Source organism: Haliotis rufescens, unplaced genomic scaffold, assembly GCF_023055435.1.
Source record: "Haliotis rufescens isolate VD_foot unplaced genomic scaffold, xgHalRufe1.0.p SCAF_39, whole genome shotgun sequence".
NCBI classification, from domain to species: Eukaryota; Metazoa; Mollusca; class Gastropoda; order Lepetellida; family Haliotidae; genus Haliotis; species Haliotis rufescens.
In genome coordinates, this window is record NW_025964101.1 from 496,060 (window position 1) to 517,013 (window position 20,954).

Sequence of the window (20,954 nt, forward strand, 5' to 3'; positions counted from 1 at the left end):
AGCTGTCTAGGTCCCCAGTACCCCATGCTTGTTGTAAGAGTTGACTAGGCCCCCAGTACCCCATGCTTGTTGTAAGAGTTGACTAGGCCCCCAGTACCCCATGCTTGTTGTAAGAGTTGACTAGGCCCCCAGTACTCCATGCTTGTTGTAAGAGCTGTCTAGGTCCCCAGTACCCCATGCTTGTTGTAAGAGTTGACTAGACCCCCAGTACCTCATGCTTGTTGTAAGAGTTGACTAGGTCCCCAGCACCCCATGCTTGTTGTAAGAGTTGACTAGACCCCCAGTACCTCATGCTTGTTGTAAGAGTTGACTAGGCCCCCAGTACTCCATGCTTGTTGTAAGAGCTGTCTAGGTCCCCAGTACCCCATTCTTGTTTAATTAGCTGACTAGACCCCCAGTACCTCATGCTTGTTGTAAGAGCTGTCTAGGTCCCCAGTACCTCATGCTTGTTGTAAGAGCTGTCTAGGTCCCCAGTACCTCATGCTTGTTGTAAGAGCTGTCTAGGTCCCCAGTACCCCATGCTTGTTGTAAGAGTTGACTAGACCCCCAGTACCTCATGCTTGTTGTAAGAGTTGACTAGGTCCCCAGTACCTCATGCTTGTTGTAAGAGCTGTCTAGGTCCCCAGTACCTCATGCTTGTTGTAAGAGCTGTCTAGGTCCCCAGTACCTCATGCTTGTTGTAAGAGCTGTCTAGGTCCCCAGTACCCCATGCTTGTTGTAAGAGTTGACTAGACCCCCAGTACCTCATGCTTGTTGTAAGAGTTGACTAGGCCCCCAGTACTCCATGCTTGTTGTAAGAGTTGACTAGGCCCCCAGTACTCCATGCTTGTTGTAAGAGCTGTCTAGGTCCCCAGTACCCCATGCTTGTTGTAAGAGTTGACTAGATCCCCAGTACCTCATGCTTGTTGTAAGAGCTGTCTAGGTCCCCAGTACCCCATGCTTGTTGTAAGAGTTGACTAGACCCCCAGTACCTCATGCTTGTTGTAAGAGCTGTCTAGGTCCCCAGTACCTCATGCTTGTTGTAAGAGTTGACTAGGTCCCCAGTACCTCATGCTTGTTGTAAGAGCTGTCTAGGTCCCCAGTACCTCATGCTTGTTGTAAGAGCTGACTAGGTCCCCAGTACCCCATGCTTGTTGTAAGAGGTGACAATAATTTTGTGGCTGAAGTATTGTACGAACCTTGGGTATTGAAGTAGTCAGTTAAAAGTTTGACGTCTTATCAGCATTATCTCCACCCCATAGTGATGATTAGCTACTACGACTTTGATGATTAGGTCTCTAATCATCCGTGTCTGTGTCCCAGCTCCCAGCCCACTGATGGAGTTCAAGGCTCCTGTAGTTGAAGTACTGGCTGCTGCTGTTGAGGATTCCTCCCCGTCGCTGAGGTTGTCAGCAGTGCAGATGCAGAGGATGCTGCTGTCCCTGACGGGGGTTCTGAGTGGAGATGAGGTGGTGCAGTTGGGACACCAGGTGGTCAAACACCTCCTGTCAGACTCTGACACCAGCATCAGGTGAGAGAAGCTAGGTGTCCTGTACAGCATCCAGTGTGTAGCACCACCTGGGAAGGTTCAATATTAGAACAGGTCACCATGCTGGCGATGAGATGCAACTTAATGGATCGGGGGTCAGACTCAGTGACTTGATTGAACGTGTGTCAACGTACCAACACAGCATGGGAGGGTGCTCATAACATCAATCACTGCATTGTCTGGCCTAGACTTGACTATTTTACAGACAGCCATCATATAGCTCAAGTACTGTGTTAAAACAACAAACAGACAAACAATGTATTGGTCTCTTAGGGGATAATATGAGATTACCGATTTTACCAGGACTTTGGAAATATTCAATTCAGAGTGGTCAGTCAGAGGTTTCAAATCACAGTAACAGACTCACCTCAGAAGCTTCTATTCATAGAAGTATACTTCTATCTCGGTCATTTATGGTAGGCATTTTGAACTAATGTTATGTGCAACTATACGTTACAATATTCAAAATTGTGGTTACTCATCATCAAACTAAATGCAGCATTGATGCCATACACAATGATGCCATACACATTGATGCCATACACAAGTTGTCAGCATCATGATGCTGCTGCATGTTCCACTGTGATTGTTTTCTATATTTTCTGTTTATTTTCTGTTTCAGAGCTGAATGTGTCTCCACTCTCCAGACCATCACTTGTCTTAATGTGGAAGTCATGAAAAATAAGATGCTGCCGCAAATAATCTCACATTTGCAAAATGGTAAGTGCAATAATCATGACTTGGCATTAAACCCTGTTTCACCTGGTGATAAGAAAACCGAATTGTTAGTTAAACCACTTTTATTAATGATAGATTCTTTGTGTTTATCCCTTAATTAGACAATTTGTGGATTTATGCGAAGTGTGCACACTGATTTTTACGTTTATACCTTCATGAACACAAAGTTGAAGTCTGTTGAAGTCAGTTTTGAGCATGTTAAACAACAGAGTGAGGCAAAGGCCGCAGGGATTAGTGTTTGTGAATGTAGGTATACTGGACGATATGGACATGTTGCAGAGCCCATGGAGACCAACGCTCCCTGTACATTTGTACCGACCAAGGAGTACCTTCTGACAACACTGACGTCGCTGGCTACACACATCAGTGTCGTGCAGGTCGTTGCTATGGAGATCATGCGCTTCCTCACAAGTCCGACTGGTAAGTCACAGCAGTTCGTTCCTAAGGGTGGCTCAGACGAGGTGCAGCAGTTTGTGTGGAGAGCTGATTCTCTAAGGCATGCCAGCATCCTTTAAGCATGGGTTCAAATCCCAGTTTCGTATTGATTCTGTTTCTTGGTTTGTCATCACCATACCAGTGCTGACTGGATCACCAATCTGACAAACAAGAAATGCATCACGTCAGTGTTTCTCCCCACAGTCAACTCACAGTCAACTCGGGGCGGTCGGGTAGCCTAGTGGTTAAAGTGTTCGCTTGTCACGCCGAAGACCCGGGTTCGATTCCCGACATGGGTACAATGTGTGAAGCCCATTTCTGGTGTCCCCCGCCGTGATATTGCTGGAATATTGCTAAAAGCGGCGTAAAACCATACTCACTCACTCACTCACAGTCAACTCACAGAGCATGATATTACATTTCTGTAAATTGCTTTATGCATATTCCTGTGAAAAATGAAACGTGGAAGAAATGAATTGTTAAGATCACCTTTTCTTTTTTTCTGCAGAAAACATGCTGTACCCACAGCAAATTTCTAGATAACTTTCTTGACAACCAAAAACTTCATCTGATTAATTACAACAACAAAAATCACCTACAAACAAGGAACTTTAAACAAAAAAATAAAAAATCTCATATATAAAATTCCCTGTTGGGCATTTGTGGCAGAATAAGCTACCATTTCCCAAGCTTGTTGTGAGAGCATTAAAGTGAGTTGGTTAGTGAGCTGGAATTAAGATGACTGACAACTGAAGATTGTGTGGTCACAGCATGTGATCTCATGGCTTTATGTAAAGGATAAAACACGACTCTGAGGTTTTGGTTGAAAATATAGAACTGTGAGCTCAAGGTTTTACAATGTCAACCAAAACCAAGGAGCAGTGTTTTATACAACTTATAAACTGTCTAAATGCAAGAAATACCAAAAACAAATAAGAAATCATCGGGATACCTTATAGTGAAAAGATACAGTATTTCACAGTATGTAACAATTCAAACAAAGCGTGCAAGAGAAAGACCACATGCAGCATGCACACAGCTCAAGTCATGACATGTAAAATTGAACATCCTTTCATCGCCTGCCCCGGTGGTTCAGTGGAAAAACAAAACAAAACTTTACACAATATTCAAGGTTGCAGGTTTGATTATGTCATGGAATTTTCATGTGAAAAAACCCAGTGACTTTTAACCAATCAAAAATCAACAATATATTCATGTCAAAAGGCCAGTTATTTGTAAACCTAGGTTTTACAATTCAAATGATAAACATCAAAGCAGGTTTTGAAAGGACAAACCTTCAACTGTAAGACCTAGGTCTCACAATTCCAATGTAACCTCTGAGCACGTCTCGCTTGTAAGTCGTACCTCTCACAAGGTTTCTATGAGATAGATGATACATGAATACAATAGGCAAAGGTGTCAGTAGGTTTGTTACTTGACTTACAAAGCTGGGGGTCCAAGGGACTCTGAATGATTAAGGTAGTTAAATGGTGTTGTGTACTTTACAGGAAGATTTGGTGCTTACTTCAGTTACAAGACCTTTATATTTGCGGTGAATAATTTGGTACAACCGAAGATCCGGGGTAGAAAAGGTCTTTAGCAAACCATGCTTGCCATAAGAGGCGACTAATGGGATCGGGTGGTCAGGCTCGCTGACTTGGGTGATGCATGTCATCGTATCCCTATTGTGTGGATCGATGCTCATGATGTCAATCACTGGGTTGTCTGGTCTAGACTTAATTATTTACAGACAGCCGTCATATAGTTGGAATAATGCTGAGTGCTGCAAAACAAATAAACAAACAAAATCTTCTGCATCCATTCTATACATTTGTATGTCGTGTAAAACCCTGTGATCTGTCTGTTTGTGTGATCTGAAAAATACTATCATGAAAGTGTATCCCGTGGATAAGCCGACCCCTTTCTACATAATCTTTTTTCTGGTCCTCAAAATTCGGCTTATACGCGGTCATATACGGTACACTTACAGTGCAGTGTTAGTCTTTGCTGATGCTTTGAACCTAGTCAAACCCAGACCCCACTATTTACAGACCACCATCATACAAAGGTAGAATATTGCTGATTGCAGCCTGAAGCAAAATGTCCCAATACAAATGACTATTTTTTTATATTTTTTTTCAGACAACCTGTCCCTAGTGTCTGCCAAGTGTCTGAGTGCTCTTGCCCGAGATCATCGATCCCACCAGGAGATTGTGGCCTATGTGTATGAGACAGTGCTGAAGCAGGTGCTCTTGGTGCTTCTCCAGGGAGCAGACGGTCAGGGAGCAGACGGTCAGGGAGCAGACGGTAGGGGAGCAGACGGCTCAGATGGGGACTGCGGGGGAGTCAGTGATGAGGTTGTGACAGAGCTTGCCAAAGTCTTCAGATACACAGTTGGCTCCCTGGACAGAAGGTGAGTATTCTAATCTTCCACCAGAGGGCAGTTTACAGCTTATCCCAATACAATTTGTTACATATACGTATCTCAAGGGTTTGCAATTGGTCGTGGTATAATGTAAGATACAGTGTAAGATAGCTATATGATAAATTGCAAAGAACAATAAAGAACAAAGCATTGTTTGTTTCACAATTAAACATTGTTCTATCATGAAGTCATTTCTGGAGATTCGAACATATGCTCGCAACTTGGTGACGTCGCAAATTGAATGACGTTATTTTTGAGAGGGAAGTGTCTAGTGAGTTGTTTCCCATAGATGTAGCCAGGCAACACAGATAAAAGCAATGGCCGAACAATTGCATCCAAAAGTGCGACAATCAGTATTGGGAGAAAAGGTACAGATGAAAATTGTGAGAATGTCTAGGAAGTACCAAACTTAACCCCCAGTTTATAAAATGGACTTGTCCGACATTGCCGAGGTTGGATTGTGTTCAGGGAGTCATCATTATCTAAATACGGGTTAATATTTTTAGGCTTTTACATTTTATTACCATTCTCTTTGCGGATTGATGTCTGGTATAACAAACAAAACACGAGTGGGAGTGGGCTATTGTACAATAAAACACTGCTGGGAGAATAAACCCCTGAGGGGTGCATGGTTTATTCTCTCTGTAGTGTTTTATTGTACGATAAACATATCCCACTTAACACGTGAATCAGTAAAGCGATGCACCGAGCAACACCTGAATCAGTATAGCGATGCACCGAGCAACACCTGAATCAGTATAGCGATGCACCGAGCAACACCTGAATCAGTATAGCGATGCACCGAGCAACACCTGAATCAGTATAGCGATGCACCGAGCAATACCTGAATCAGTATAGCGATGCACCGAGCAACACCTGAATCAGTATAGCGATGCACCGAGCAACACCTGAATCAGTATAGCGATGCACCGAGCGTCATGTAAATCAGTATAGCGATGCACCGAGCGTCATGTAAATCAGTATAGCGATGCACCGAGCAACACATGAATCAGTATAGCGATGCACCGAGCGTCATGTAAATCAGTATAGCGATGCACCGAGCAACACCTGAATCAGTATAGCGATGCACCGAGCAACACCTGAATCAGTATAGCGATGCACCGAGCAACACCTGAATCAGTATAGCGATGCACCGAGCGTCATGTAAATCAGTATAGCGATGCACCGAGCGTCATGTAAATCAGTATAGCGATGCACCGAGCAACACATGAATCAGTATAGCGATGCACCGAGCGTCATGTAAATCAGTATAGCGATGCACCGAGCAACACCTGAATCAGTATAGCGATGCACCAAGCAACACCTGAATCAGTATAGCGATGCACCGAGCGTCATGTAAATCAGTATAGCGATGCACCGAGTGTCATGTAAATCAGTATAGCGATGCACCGAGCAACACATGAATCAGTATAGCGATGCACTGAGCGTCATGTAAATCAGTATAGCGATGCACCGAGCGTCACGTGAATCGTTGCACCCCTGCTGTGTTGTGTGTTGAAGGAAAGCTGAGGAGCTGTTGCAGACCGTGTGTGAACTGTTGGTCCGGGGCAACATGGCTGTGATACCAAGAGCAGACATCAAATCTGACAGCTTCAAACCGCTGCAGGTCAGGGGATGTTTGTGTTGCAAGATTTGTGTTGTAGACATTAGGAACAGCCCCAAAATTGTATCACCATCTGGTTCATTTAAAAAATGTGTAAGCAGCCTGCATGTACCGGCAATATAATTAAGTGTGCAATAAGATAAATTCCTTGTCCACCAGACCCCTCATGGTTGACTGGTGGACAATTTTTAACACAGAAGTTTCCTGACATATGACAGAACCTCAAGTCAGTTTGATTCCTTTTCATTTTAAAGCATTAGATATTTACAAATATGTTTTGACACTCATTATGAACTATCACATCTTCTGCCTTGTTAACCTGACCAACTTGTTTCCAGCACACGTCTCCTCCTGGTCAGACTCGGCTGGTGGCTGTACTCATGGCAGTGTTGTGCTCGCTACCCAGGGAGGTAGGGAGCTTTTCAACCTCTCTTTCACTGTCTCAATATGCAGAACCATCACACTTGCCTACCCAGAGTACCTGGTCGTCAAGCTTGTACCTCTGTCAGAGGCCAGCGAGATGTGATGATTCGTCACATCTAACTCAGTCCTTTCGACAAATTAACGTGTTTTTCACCTGTTTTAGTTTTGAATAATCTATTCATTTAGGTAAACATATGTCATGAAATAGTTAACTTTTCACTGAGAAAACAAGAGTGAGAAACTATTTCTATTTGTGTAGTTATCCTTTGTTATCATCCTCTGCAGCATGTTTTATAAAATGGACACTGTGTGTTGATCCTTGCAAGATGACGCTTCCGGAGCAGAGCAGTGTTTCTTCACCAGACTTGGTACATAGATAGGACTCGTGGTGAACTGGTGCCTTAGTTTGGGATTTCTTTTAGAAAATATTTTCAAGTTTTGGGCAACAAATTTGACTTAGTCTGAAAATGGTAGTGGAGCTTGTTTCCTGAACAGATCTTCAAAACTGTACAATATTTCTTCACCACACTTGGCACATTGATAGGTCTAGTGATAAAATGGCACCTTTTCATGATTTGGGAGTTTTGGAAAAAATACTTTTGTAAGTTTCCACAGCAACACCTTTGACTCTTGATAACCGTACAATATTTCTTTACCAAACTTAATCTCTAACACAAAACTGTAAAGTACTACTATATTGGCATAAGTTATGCTTCAGAATGATATCTGAGTAATAATTACTACCTCGCCCTTTGTGTCTATTTAATATAAAAACTTGATAGATCAAACGAGCAAAACTCCTCAGGAAAGTCTGGAATTGCTCTTATATTGTTGATACCACAACCCCCAGGTGAGATTGCCTGTGTATTCAACTACAATGTCTGTCTGCTACCTGATATAGATGACCCACCCCTGTGTATTCAACTACAATGTCTGTCTGTTACCTGATGTAGATGACCCACCCCTGTGTATTCAACTACAATGTCTGTCTGCTACCTGATGTAGATGACCCATCCCTGTGTATTCAACTACAATGTCTGTCTGTTACCTGATGTAGATGACCCACCCCTGTGTATTCAACTACAATGTCTGTCTGTTACCTGATGTAGATGACCCATCCCTGTGTATTCAACTACAGTGTCTGTTACCTGATGTAGATGACCCACCCCTGTGTATTCAACTACAATGTCTGTCTGTTACCTGATGTAGATGACCCATCCCTGTGTATTCAACTGCAATGTCTGTCTGCTACCTGATATAGATGACCCACCCCTGTGTATTCAACTACAATGTCTGTCTGTTACCTGATGTAGATGACCCACCCCTGTGTATTCAACTACAATGTCTGTCTGCTACCTGATGTAGATGACCCATCTCTGTGTATTCAACTACAATGTCTGTCTGTTACCTGATGTAGATGACCCACCCCTGTGTATTCAACTACAATGTCTGTCTGTTACCTGATGTAGATGACCCACCCCTGTGTATTCAACTACAGTGTCTGTCTGTTACCTGATGTAGATGACCCATCCCTGTGTATTCAACTACAGTGTCTGTTACCTGATGTAGATGACCCACCCCTGTGTATTCAACTACAATGTCTGTCTGCTACCTGATGTAGATGACCCACCCCTGTGTATTCAACTGCAATGTCTGTCTGTTACCTGATATAGATGACCCACCCCTGTGTATTCAACTACAATGTCTGTCTGTTACCTGATATAGATGACCCACCCCTGTGTATTCAACTACAATGTCTGTCTGCTACCTGATATAGATGACCCACCCCTGTGTATTCAACTACAATGTCTGTCTGTTACCTGATATAGATGACCCACCCCTGTGTATTCAACTACAATGTCTGTCTGTTACCTGATGTAGATGACCCACCCCTGTGTATTCAACTACAATGTCTGTCTGTTACCTGATGTAGATGACCCACCTCTGTGTATTCAACTACAATGTCTGTCTGTTACCTGATGTAGATGACCCACCCCTGTGTATTCAACTACAATGTCTGTCTGTTACCTGATGTAGATGACCCACCCCTGTGTATTCAACTACAATGTCTATCTGTTACCTGATGTAGATGACCCACCCCTGTGTATTCAACTACAATGTCTGTCTGTTACCTGATGTAGATGACCCACCTCTGTGTATTCAACTACAATGTCTGTCTGCTACCTGATATAGATGACCCACCCTGTGTATTCAACTACAATGTCTGTCTGTTACCTGATGTAGATGACCCACCCCTGTGTATTCAACTACAATGTCTATCTGTTACCTGATGTAGATGACCCACCCCTGTGTATTCAACTACAATGTCTGTCTGTTACCTGATGTAGATGACCCACCTCTGTGTATTCAACTACAATGTCTGTCTGCTACCTGATATAGATGACCCACCCCTGTGTATTCAACTACAATGTCTGTCTGTTACCTGATATAGATGACCCACCCCTGTGTATTCAACTACAATGTCTGTCTGTTACCTGATATAGATGACCCACCCCTGTGTATTCAACTACAATGTCTGTCTGTTACCTGATATAGATGACCCACCCCTGTGTATTCAACTACAATGTCTGTCTGTTACCTGATGTAGATGACCCACCCCTGTGTATTCAACTACTGTGTCTGTCTGTTACCTGATATAGATGACCCACCCTGTGTATTTTCAATGTCTGTGTTGTGTGTGGCAGACACAGATCCCAGAGGTGATGACACTGCTACAGTCCCTGCTGCAACTGTGTCGCGAGTCGGGGCACAGCTTCACGCAGATCTGCACAACCAAATGTTGTGCTGGCCTTGTGAACAAACTCCCAGCAGGTCAGTCACCTCGTGAATCTAAACACCATGAAAAACAATATAAGTTGTGGCAAGATCACAGGGGAACATGGGGTTTAATAGGCTTGTGGTATAAAACCTAACACAGGACACATTAAACCCCATGTACCCCGAGTGATCCTGCTGCAACAAATTTATCTTACCGACATGTTTTAATATGACATTGTAAAATAATTAAAACAAATTCAAAATTGATTGAAAACAGCTGTTCGATTGAGCGGAGGTCAGCTTGTGCTATGTCACATGACTTTCATAGACTCAGCATGCGGCCTTTTGCTTTGAAGCAAGGTTTAAGGGATTTTTTTCTACCTCAGAAATCTATGTCACCCTGACTTGCTCATGGCGGGGTATAAGGGATTTATTCGCCCACTGAGAAATTTGTTTCCCTCCAAGGCGGGATGCATCGTATTTAATCAAGGTCACGTGAACCAATCAAATGTTGTCATTCTGACATGGAGGTATGATAACTTATTTTATCATTCCAGAGAAACTTAGTTTCTCATCTTTTTTGTGTATGGACCAACTCTGATTATACAGGTAAAGATTGTCAACATTCCCTTGTTTCCAACTGTTGCTAAGCACATGACACAGGACATGCTCTTCCTTGAATAATGGAGCCCCTTCTGTAGCAGACGGCTTGACTCCCATTTCTCTCAGTAAAAACTGGTAATCAGGGAATGAAAACTTTGTATTTTTATTGAGATGCAGCAGGATACGGCATTGTGGGTAGGTGTATGTATGTGGTAGGTAGGTCACTAAGCTGTGTGTGATGGTAGTCCTTTAGTGTATTTTACACATAAATTCTAATATGTAATTCAGCATAACACAAGTTTTAAGAACTTAGGGACCGCCTCCGTGCTTAGATAGAGTGTCTAAGGTCGGGGGGTTGAACCCCTGGCCACGTCATACCATTCCAAAAGACGTTAAAATATGGTACTTGTTACCCTGTCTGGCACTAAGCAATAAGGGGCTAAAACAAGGACTGATCGGCACAGAGTATATACTGTGTCTGAGTGGGGTATTCCTGTTAAACTGCATGGGATCTCAGTGGGCTAGTGCTATAAAATCGGCATTAGTCCTGACTAGAACAAGCAGCCACACACTCATGCATGCAGCGTTAAGCCCCATTTTACCGCACCTGGTAGTGCTAAGTCTTGGTTTTGGAGAAAGAATGTAATGGAAGGAAGCATAATGTTTCTCTTAGCAGAATCAAATTACATGAAAAAGATTGCAAATTAGGAAAGAAAGGTTTTGGGACAACTTAGTTTTAGTTCCAATGCTGTTTCAACAATCAACTTGTTTTTACCTTTTCATGGTTCATAATATGCTCCATCCTTCCACCTGTTAGGACAGAACCTGGGAGAAGAGTTGATGCCAGTGGGGCTTCACAGTTCAGAGTCCAGGTTGTTTATCAACAGTTATCTAACTAAGAGAGTTTGTAGTCATTACACAGGACTTGGAATATTTCACTGTCATGAGTTTCAAACGACTCATCACACACTTGACTTACCACGTAAGAATCCTGTATTGTTTTACTGTTTTGTAGATGACAGCCTTGAGTCTTTCATAAAGAAGACCCGAGACGTACTGACCTGTGACCTTGAACTCTCACCTCCCAATCCTAGTCGTGAAAAAGCCCTGAATATTTGGGTGTGGCTCTCGAAGGCACTTGTACTGCGGGGACACTCTGAGGCCAACATCTTCATCCAGAAGGTATGTTTCTCTAGGGCCAATAATGGAACGCATAGCTGGTTGAGTTACATCCCTTGCCTGTGCCAGGATCCTCTGATCTTTGGTTTCATTTGCCCTGACAACCATGGTTGTGGTTTCACGAAACATTTCCAACTTGTGTATCTTCGGTTATCCAGTTACTTTATGTCTGTTCTATTATGATGTAGCAGGGCATGGGGTTAACCTCCTTGGTCGTGTGGACAAGGCGTCCGGCCTCTGATCAGAAGGTCCGTGGTTCGAATCCCATCACGGGACTCGGAAATTTTATGGCCGCTACATTGGCGCCCATAAAATGGGGCTGAGCTCGTTCATATTAAATTTGAGCAAAATAAGCCTCAGTACCCTACTATGCGGCCCGGGACGTGCCTTCTGTTGACAGGGAAGTATGTAGCAGGGCGTGGAGTCATCCCACAGATGACATCCTTACCTTGTCAGCTTGCTGACGGGGTTAACCTCTTTGGTCATGTGGACAAGGCGTCCGGCCTCTGATCAGAAGGTCCATGGTTCGAATCCCATCAAGGGACTTGGAAATTTTATGGCCGCTACAATTATATAAACTCTGGATCTGGATTCTGTTCCATCACCATCTCCATCTTTCAGGTCAGAAACTCCCCTCAGAGATAATTTGATCGAATGGTTATTATTCCAAAACATTCTTAAAACAATCTTCATCATTTAATATATAAGGCACCACATTTTAATTCCAGCATCGTGTACCTAAGGCAGCCAGAAACCATTGATCATGGGTTAAAATCTCAAATTGCTTGGATTATATATCAAATTTGTTTTCAAACCATGTGGATGGTATTTACTAGGGTGGAGTGTTTGATGTATTAAAACTGGTCCTTGGAATAATTCCCTTGACAAGGCAACCTGTTGTCAACAGCCTAAGGTGTCATGGTTGACCCGTTTTCTAAGGTGCTTCAATTCCCTGTGCAGAGTTGTGTTCCATTGGCATGACAGAATCCTATGATTGTTTCTTCAAATCCCAGTTTATGATTCTCGGTTTGTCTGCACCGTGCCTATGTATTGGGTTTAGCTAAAGTGGAAAATATCGAACAGGCCGTGATATAACTGAAAGGCTGTTCGAGGCAGCGTTAAACCAAACTCACTCACTCACTCACTCATCATTTTAGTTGATATCTCTCCTGGACGACCCTGACCTTGGCGTATCTGCTGCTAACGGCTTCCTGACGATTGTGTCTGACCATGACGATGTGATGACCTGCGAGATGTCAGCCATTATCCAGCTATTCTACAGACAGAAGCTGTTTATTCAGAATATAGCTGTGCTTACAGACAAGTTCAGGTCTGTCAGTAAAGGTAAGGGGTGTGGTATCACGTGATATCTCTAGGCTGTTATGATACAGGACAGAGGAGGCACTCATTGGTCTAACATGCCCCAATTCGATCTTCCCGAGGCAATGGAGTTAACTGACTAGAAAAATCCAGTTTAAATCCTTGCCGATGTATGGAGTAATATTTTGACAGGACTAACAAGCTTATGCATAGTCCAATGAAAAATGAAATTGACATCCGGGTTCGTAAACTGCCGTGCAGATTTCGGTCGATTGCAAGATTTGTAAAGCATGTATACCATCAATTTAATGTCAACTTATATATTCCAAATCTTCATTGTCTATCACCATCATACAGCCGGAATATTGCTGAGAGCAGCACTGAACAAGGAACAGCTTCAGGGTGGTGGGGTAGCCGTGGGGTTAAAGTGTTTTCTCATCTCACCAAAGACCCAGCCTGTAATGTAGACGACCTATTTCTGGTGTCCCTCTGCAATGAGAATACTGCTTAAAGTAGAGTGCAGCTATACTCACTCACTCTTCAAAATATGTGAACTTTTGTAAACTGTTTTTGTTGACGATGAGAAGTAACATTGTGTTTACAGATGCGAAGTCCTGTTACCTCATGGCCATCTCCCACCTGCTGAGGTTCCTGCCTAAACAGGTGCTGCTGGCCGAGGTGAAGGCTGTGAGTGCTTCCAAGTACTTCTCCCTTATAGTTAGACATTAACACTGAGATATTTAATCTATCTGGCATCATGTTGAAGGGGCCATATTGGAAGTTTGCACTTACACAAGGCTACAATAAATAAATGTTTCAATGTTTGTCCAAATTTTATAAAAGGGCAAGAGGTGCAAGGCTCTTTATTTTTCAATCAAATTGTTGAATGTATTTTGTGAACTTTGACCACAATCTAACTAAAGGATGGACACGTTCTTGAATCAGTCAGATTCCAGCTTCTTGAAACAATTCAGTTTCATGTTACAACCACCTCCATTCAGACACTTCAATCTTAGCCAAAGAAAACTCACACAAAACACAAATACACCTTTTATTAAAGTACTCATGGAAATGGAAAAAAACTGTTTTGCTGGATTTAATAATCGAGACAAAGCATTACGTAGATGTAAATACGAAATAACAAAACAACTGGAAAAGTACTAGTTGGATTTGCTAGTGCTCAGTGCTCAATACAAAATGTACTTTACATGAGGTAATTTGTAGGCACTTTCAACCTTCAAAAATAAAACTAAGTCCAAACTGACATGGCAGAAACAGGCTATAGGCAATTATAGCATGGAAAAAAGTTATCAAAACAACAATAAAAATAACAGCTATGTTAATGTACATAATAATAATGACATGTAAGTTGTTGTTTAAGAAGGGAATATGTTACTTTTACGTTCTGATATTTTGACGATGATTCACTATCCCACAATGCCACTCCAAAATCACTAACCACTGACAAATCACATGCACGTGGGTTTCAAGCACCTGTTTTTACCTGTCGTCAAGGTGTCATAGGTCATGGACATTCACCTTGATCTTCTAACACCTGGTTATGCTCAGTTTCACAATAGTCTGTTTTGTTCATATTTTTACACACTTTTACGTGTAAAAAGACATAAAAACCTTTGATACGCTGTATTTTTGCCAAGGCCCAATTAGTACTAACATTGTTTGAATATTTATATATTTTGTATATTAACTGCATTTATTTAAAATCTGAGATCGAAAAAACAGGGTTTTTTCATTTCCGTGAGTACTTTAGTAAACTCTTTTGGCTGTAGATGCCACAGCTGTCAGAAATGACGTGATTTATCAACAAAACGGCAACAAAATATTACCCAAAAAAATGCAACCATTACTAGTTTCCATTCAGAACTGCCTGTCTTTTTTCAAGATACAAAAATATTAAATGCTGCTCTGAATGCTTTGCACCATTGTGCCAAGAGTTTAGAAGCCTTGACACTGGTTGATGGATTAGGAAGTTAACGTGACACGATCTCATGTGGAGTATTTCTAGGATCTGATGTTCTTGAGATTGGACCATCAGCTTGTTCAATCAGTTGAGTACTTGTAGAGATGGCCCACTGGAGAAAACTCACCTTTTGTGACCTGACTGTGTTGCAGTTTTCACAGACGTCATTAGGGTCGGCGTACTGGCACTTAAATCGTATTGCAACATATCGCAATACGGAAAGCTGTACATATATGCGATACATATTGCAACATGCAATGGGCCCAAATTATATATATTTATACGGTTAAAATAGTACATCTTCATTCAATAATCCAGCCTTAGATTGAGAGATGGGTGGTATGGATAAACAAGACTTCCTATGTTTTCGTCAATATGGAATGTTAATGTGAACAGCTTGAAGCGTGTGCTGTTTGTATGGTTAAGATGGAACCCAGTCCATCCAAATGCCTCAAGATAGTAGATATAATTTATACAATGATATATTAATTCTTCTGTGACTGTATTGGAAAATATCTGTACACGAGGGTTGCATTGTGATACGAGTATTGCTGAAGGCCATATTGCAATAGACCAGTATACCAGTGATACTGCACACCCCTCGATGGCCTGATGCTTAAACAAAGTTAATTTTTCCTCCCTCACTCTGAATTCTTGACAAATTGTGTCCTTAACAGTACTCTCTGGGGAAATAAATACTGAATTAAATATTTCATGACATTGCTGAACGTCTGTCAATCTCCCTGTTTAGCTGATGCCAATCATGATGCAGTCATTGTCGTGTGCGGAGCCTGACCTCCTGACCTCAACCTTGACCAAGGTCACCGAGCTCACAAGTGATGCCCCTGAAATCATCACCAAATATATAGACACGCTGGTGCCTCAACTTCTCAAACTGACAACAAATTCCGCTTCCATGGTAAGTCTGACAGGTAAAGTAAGTGGCAATGGCAAGTTGGGGACTCCGACTTCCGGCTGAGTTCTGCCACCATGGAGTGTTTATGGAGAGGTGGGCGGGTAGAACAGATGTGCCAATGACTGTGATACGCTGTTCAAGGACTGGTCCAAAAGTTCTAAGACTGACAAAAACAAAACAAATTGTGAAAGTGTTTTTTATATTTTTCAACCTAATCTCCCTGCTTTCCCATGCACTTCTCATCTCATAGCTAAAGAGCTAATGTACACAGAAAACTTAGAGACAAATACAGTTAATACAACAACAGCCCATGACAACATGACATGATGCCATGACGCCCATGACAACAGCAAATGTATGACTCAACTTTTGGCAAGGATAATCAGATATATCATTCTATTTAAATATACCCTTGACATATTGTGAGCATCAGTTTGGCATATCCAGAGAAGATAAAAAAATATCACTATTAAAAGCAGAGTAGTATATGTTTCATAATCTGTTCATGGTTTATTGACACACACTGTTGTTGTTGTCATTTCTTACCTATAATCTGGGGACACGGGAGGCCCAGTTGTCTAAGGCGTCACGGTTCGCTGTGCAGAGTAGTGTTCCTTGGGCATGCCAGAAACTTATTCTTGTAGGATCGTAACCTGGTCTGCCCCGATTGTGATTTTAGGTTTGTAGGCACCATACCCATGCTCTTACCTCTATTCTACATGGTTTGTCTTGCTGCTTTTGATTCCATCATAAATTCTTTCAAACTTCTTTTTTATGATCTGATTAGATAGTATGTAAAATATTTTTGTAAGTTTTTAGGGATTTAGTTGAAAGGTATTTTCTCACAAAGTATTTTTTTCAACAGCGAGTTAGAATAGCAGCTCTGCAGTGCCTCAACTGCCTGACGGTGCTGCCTAGTCATGTGACCTTGACCCTCAAGTCAAAGGTCACAAAGTCACTGCAGAGTACACTTGACGACAAGAAGAGACTCGTCAGACGACAAGCTGTCGTCACACGGGGAAACTGGTAGGCAGTTTGTTTACAGATGTTTTCAGCTGTTGCATTGTTTTGCCAATAAATAATCAACTGATACCCGGTATATTGGGGAGTGTTGTCAATGGGATAACTGCGGTGTGATAATCCAATAAATATGCAAATGAGGTCACCGGGCGGAACTGCTTTCAGTAAGCAAGAGCTCCAGCTAAGCTGTGAATTTGTGTAAAATATACAAACTAAATCCCCTTAACCCAGTTAATTTTAAACTGCTTGCGTACCGGTATGTCTGTACCCATCTCAGGCCTCATGTACATATATGAACCCAACTGCCGTGAATCATGTGCAACGTCCTGCTTATTGTGTCTTCAACATATATCACTGTTATATGCCACATGTGACTCACTTGTGGCACCGGGGGCACGGGTGGCCAAGTCGTCTAAGGCGCCGCGATTCGCTGTGCAGAATCTATGATTGTGGGTTTGAATCCCGGTTCACCCCGATTTTGTTTCTAGGTTTGTCAGCATCATACCCGTGCTCGTGGGTTTCACCGAAGTGGTAAACGTCTGAGACCTGCATCACTTTGGGCTTTCCTCCCACATTAAGCTGACACGCCGTGATATGACTGGAATACTGTTAAATGCGGCGTTAAACCGTTAAAACTCACTCACTCACTTGGGGCACCACACGAGCAGGTACCTATTACAAGTTACCTGAAACACCATAGCAGAAGAATTATATATTTTTTTTAAAACTCATCGCTTAACAAAAAAAAGCCTCAGAGAGTGAGGGATCATGAATTTTTTTGTAGTGAAGGCAGAGCACACTATTTCATAAAAATGTTCAAAAAAATATTCATGAACCCTCACTTATTTTGAGCAGGATATATTGAATACTCCTCTCTTCTCTCAACTTGCTGATTTGGTTGATGTATGTCATTTTATCCGAATTACAGAGAACAATGCTCATGATGTCAATCACTGGATTGTCAAGTCTAGATGAAATGATTTAGTGACCGCTGTCATATCGCTTGAATATCACTGAGTGCGATGTTAAACAACAAACAAATAAACCAAGTGAGATGTTTTTATGAAGGGAGATAACTCTTGCTTCTCTTTTGTGCAGGTTTCTGATTGGAGAACCAGGCAAGTGACCCACCAAGCGATCCAGTAGACCAAATCAAGAATCACCTTAGCATATCCCAGAGTGGACAGGAGTATAACGTGTATATCTGTGGAATAGTGTGTGAGCATGTGGACATTAGTACAACTTTACACGGAGCTGAGAAAGAAATTTGAATGAACAATGATCTGTTGTCGCTGTTCATCTGTGTGGGGTCTGGCTATACACCTGTATGTATCTGTGTGGGGTCTGGCTAGATTGTTCTGCAAGACAACAGGCTACAACAGGGTAAACAGCAAGACAAGCTAAACTAATACTGCGCACATGACAACATATTTAGATACTTTTTCTAAAAGTAATAACCTTAAATGTCAGTTTTTATGTTATTCAAGAATTTTAACAAACAAATTGTACACAAAGAAATAATGACTCAGTAATAACACAAGATAGTTGATGCAGCATTATGCAATATTCACTCGCAATCTCATTAACGTCAGATGTTTCACCTCCAATAGTATACCTCTCTGCATTCTGAGATCTGAGGTCACCTGTATAGAAGGTTGCTTTAAGAGAATCCTGTCACACCTTCAACTTGTGTTGCAATGTAACTGAAAGATGTGTGGACGCTTGAGCAAAACAGATGTCAGCTCTCTCAAATGATTTGTCCTCATATCTTTGCCACCTTGATTTGTAAATTTCAAGTTAACAAAAGCAAACCCATCCAGGACAGAACTATGTAGGGCTGGGACGTGTAACTCGGGTACTCGGGTCGGGTGGGTACTGAGTAGGACCCAGGTACCCACAGGACTACCCGGACCCGTGGTTAGTCACGTGATATATTGTTTAAAGACAAAAAGTATCTAAAACGCTGTGGTTACACTACAAGTCACTATTGTTCCCATTTCTTTCTGACTGTGCACCCATTCCTTTCCCAATTTTATATATTGGAATAAAGATCAAACTTCATGCAGTAAACTTCAGTGAATGCATGACCAGATCGTGTTATACGTGTATCTAAATACATTTTGCCAGGGCAGACTTTTCCTAATGAGACATTTTGTACCTGTCTCATGAGACCTACAGCAGGTACTCGGGTAGGGCCGAGTAATAGGGGGTTGGGTACCCAGGTAGGGTTGGGTAATAGGGGGGTGGGTACCCGGGTAGTAGATTTGGACTCGTCCCAGCCCTAGAACTATGACTTTGATACATGTAGTTCACCATTTTGAGTGCAGAAGCTAAAAAACAATAGGATGTCTAAAATATCAACACTAATGTGCAGCATCCATTATGTATATTCTGGAAACATCGTTCTAGTTCCATTTCGAGAAACAGAAATCAGCTATGCCAGTCTGAATGCTTTATACTGAGAAGTTAGAGGCCTTGATTGGCTGACCAAGTTCCTATGGAGGTGACCTCGTATCTTCATATCAAAGCAAAAGGTCTGATTTTAGTGAGATTGTATTCACTCACTCACTCACTCAATCACTCACTCACTCACTCACTCAATCACTCACTCACTCACTGATTATAGTTTATGCCAGGATTGTTCTTGTTTAGTTCCCTTTACACAGATGTGTGTGAATATTGTTCCAGGGGCTCCGTGGCCTGTTGTTACCATGGCAATAACACACAAGGAGCGCTCCAATGTCTGCCTGCTGCATTATCTGTAGAATACAAATACAGTTAGCACCCTACCATGCTCTGGGGTTTCACTGAAGTGGTAAACATCTGAGACCTGCATCACTTCAGGCTTTCCTCCCACATTAAGCTGACACGCAGTGATATAACTTGAATACTGTAAAAAGCAGACTTAATTTCTCTGACTTCAACTCACTCCCTCCCTCCATTGAATACAGCATACAGGCTGTGTGTGGTGATGGTGCGGTTTGCACTATAGGTGAAGGCTTTACCATATTCACAACACTGAATCGTGTACACATGGAAGCTGATAAGGTGAACTGTGAGGCTCTCTAGATGCTAACATATAGGGCCGTTTGAATCATTGAACAAAGTCAATTGTAGCAGGCACCTTTAATTAAACTGATAAGAAACAATAGAATTTATTACCTTCCATTTTCATAACACTATCAGAAGTTCAAACAAGGAAATCTCCAACTGTATTAGGGGGGCACGGGTGGCCCAGTCGTCCAAGGCGCTGCGATTCCCTGTGCAGAAACCTTTGATTGTGGGTTCGAATCCCGGTTGGCCCCGATTATGTTTTTAGGTTTGTCAGCACCATACCTGTGCTCGTGGGTTTTACCGAAGTGGTAAACGTCTGAAACCTGCATCACTTCGGGCTTTCCTCCCACATTAAGCTGACACGCCGCGATATAACTGGAATACCGGGTACTGTTAAAAGCGGCGTTAAACCCAACTCACTCACTCCAACTGTATTAAGCATAAGCCTTCACAAACAGTCACTCACACATGAATATCCGGGGTAGAATAGGTCTTCTCCAACCCATGCTTGCCGTAAAAGGCGACTATGCTTGTCGTAAGAGGCGACTTACGGGATCGGGTGGTCAGGCTCGCTGACTTGGGTGATGCATGTCATTGTATCCCAATTGCGTGGATCAATGCTTATGATATAAATCACTGGATAGTCGGATCAGACTTGATTATTTACAGACCACTGTCATATAGCTGGAACATTGTTGTGTCTGGTTTTAAAAAACAACAAACAAAAAACAAACAAAGTCCCCAGTACACAAAGATAAACAGACTGTTCATGAAAGTAAAGAGGATGATAAAGGGATTAACATAATTAAACACCTGTACTCCAGTTATTCCAATGTTATAAATGGTTTCTTGTATAACTGAAGACCTATCTCTAACCTCTATGATATAATGATACTCAACCTGCGATGCCCTGGGATGGTCCTGGAGATG

General features: G+C 42.1%; 1 protein-coding gene across 1 annotated transcript in view; it reads left to right on the forward strand.

The window, feature by feature from the left end:
• The window catches only part of LOC124124155 (MMS19 nucleotide excision repair protein homolog), a 53,893-nt gene extending 33,582 nt beyond the window's left edge, over positions 1 to 20,311 (forward strand). Inside the window, exons 14-26 of the mRNA XM_048381475.1 lie at positions 1,303 to 1,510; positions 2,151 to 2,248; positions 2,546 to 2,686; positions 4,844 to 5,114; positions 6,648 to 6,753; positions 7,089 to 7,160; positions 9,879 to 10,005; positions 11,570 to 11,736; positions 12,891 to 13,077; positions 13,658 to 13,740; positions 15,786 to 15,953; positions 16,816 to 16,976; positions 18,069 to 20,311. Coding sequence (XP_048237432.1) covers positions 1,303 to 1,510; positions 2,151 to 2,248; positions 2,546 to 2,686; positions 4,844 to 5,114; positions 6,648 to 6,753; positions 7,089 to 7,160; positions 9,879 to 10,005; positions 11,570 to 11,736; positions 12,891 to 13,077; positions 13,658 to 13,740; positions 15,786 to 15,953; positions 16,816 to 16,976; positions 18,069 to 18,096 — 1,817 coding nt within the window. The 3' untranslated portion in view covers positions 18,097 to 20,311. The remainder of the gene's footprint in view (positions 1 to 1,302; positions 1,511 to 2,150; positions 2,249 to 2,545; positions 2,687 to 4,843; positions 5,115 to 6,647; positions 6,754 to 7,088; positions 7,161 to 9,878; positions 10,006 to 11,569; positions 11,737 to 12,890; positions 13,078 to 13,657; positions 13,741 to 15,785; positions 15,954 to 16,815; positions 16,977 to 18,068) is intronic.
• The last annotated feature ends 643 nt before the right edge of the window (positions 20,312 to 20,954 follow it).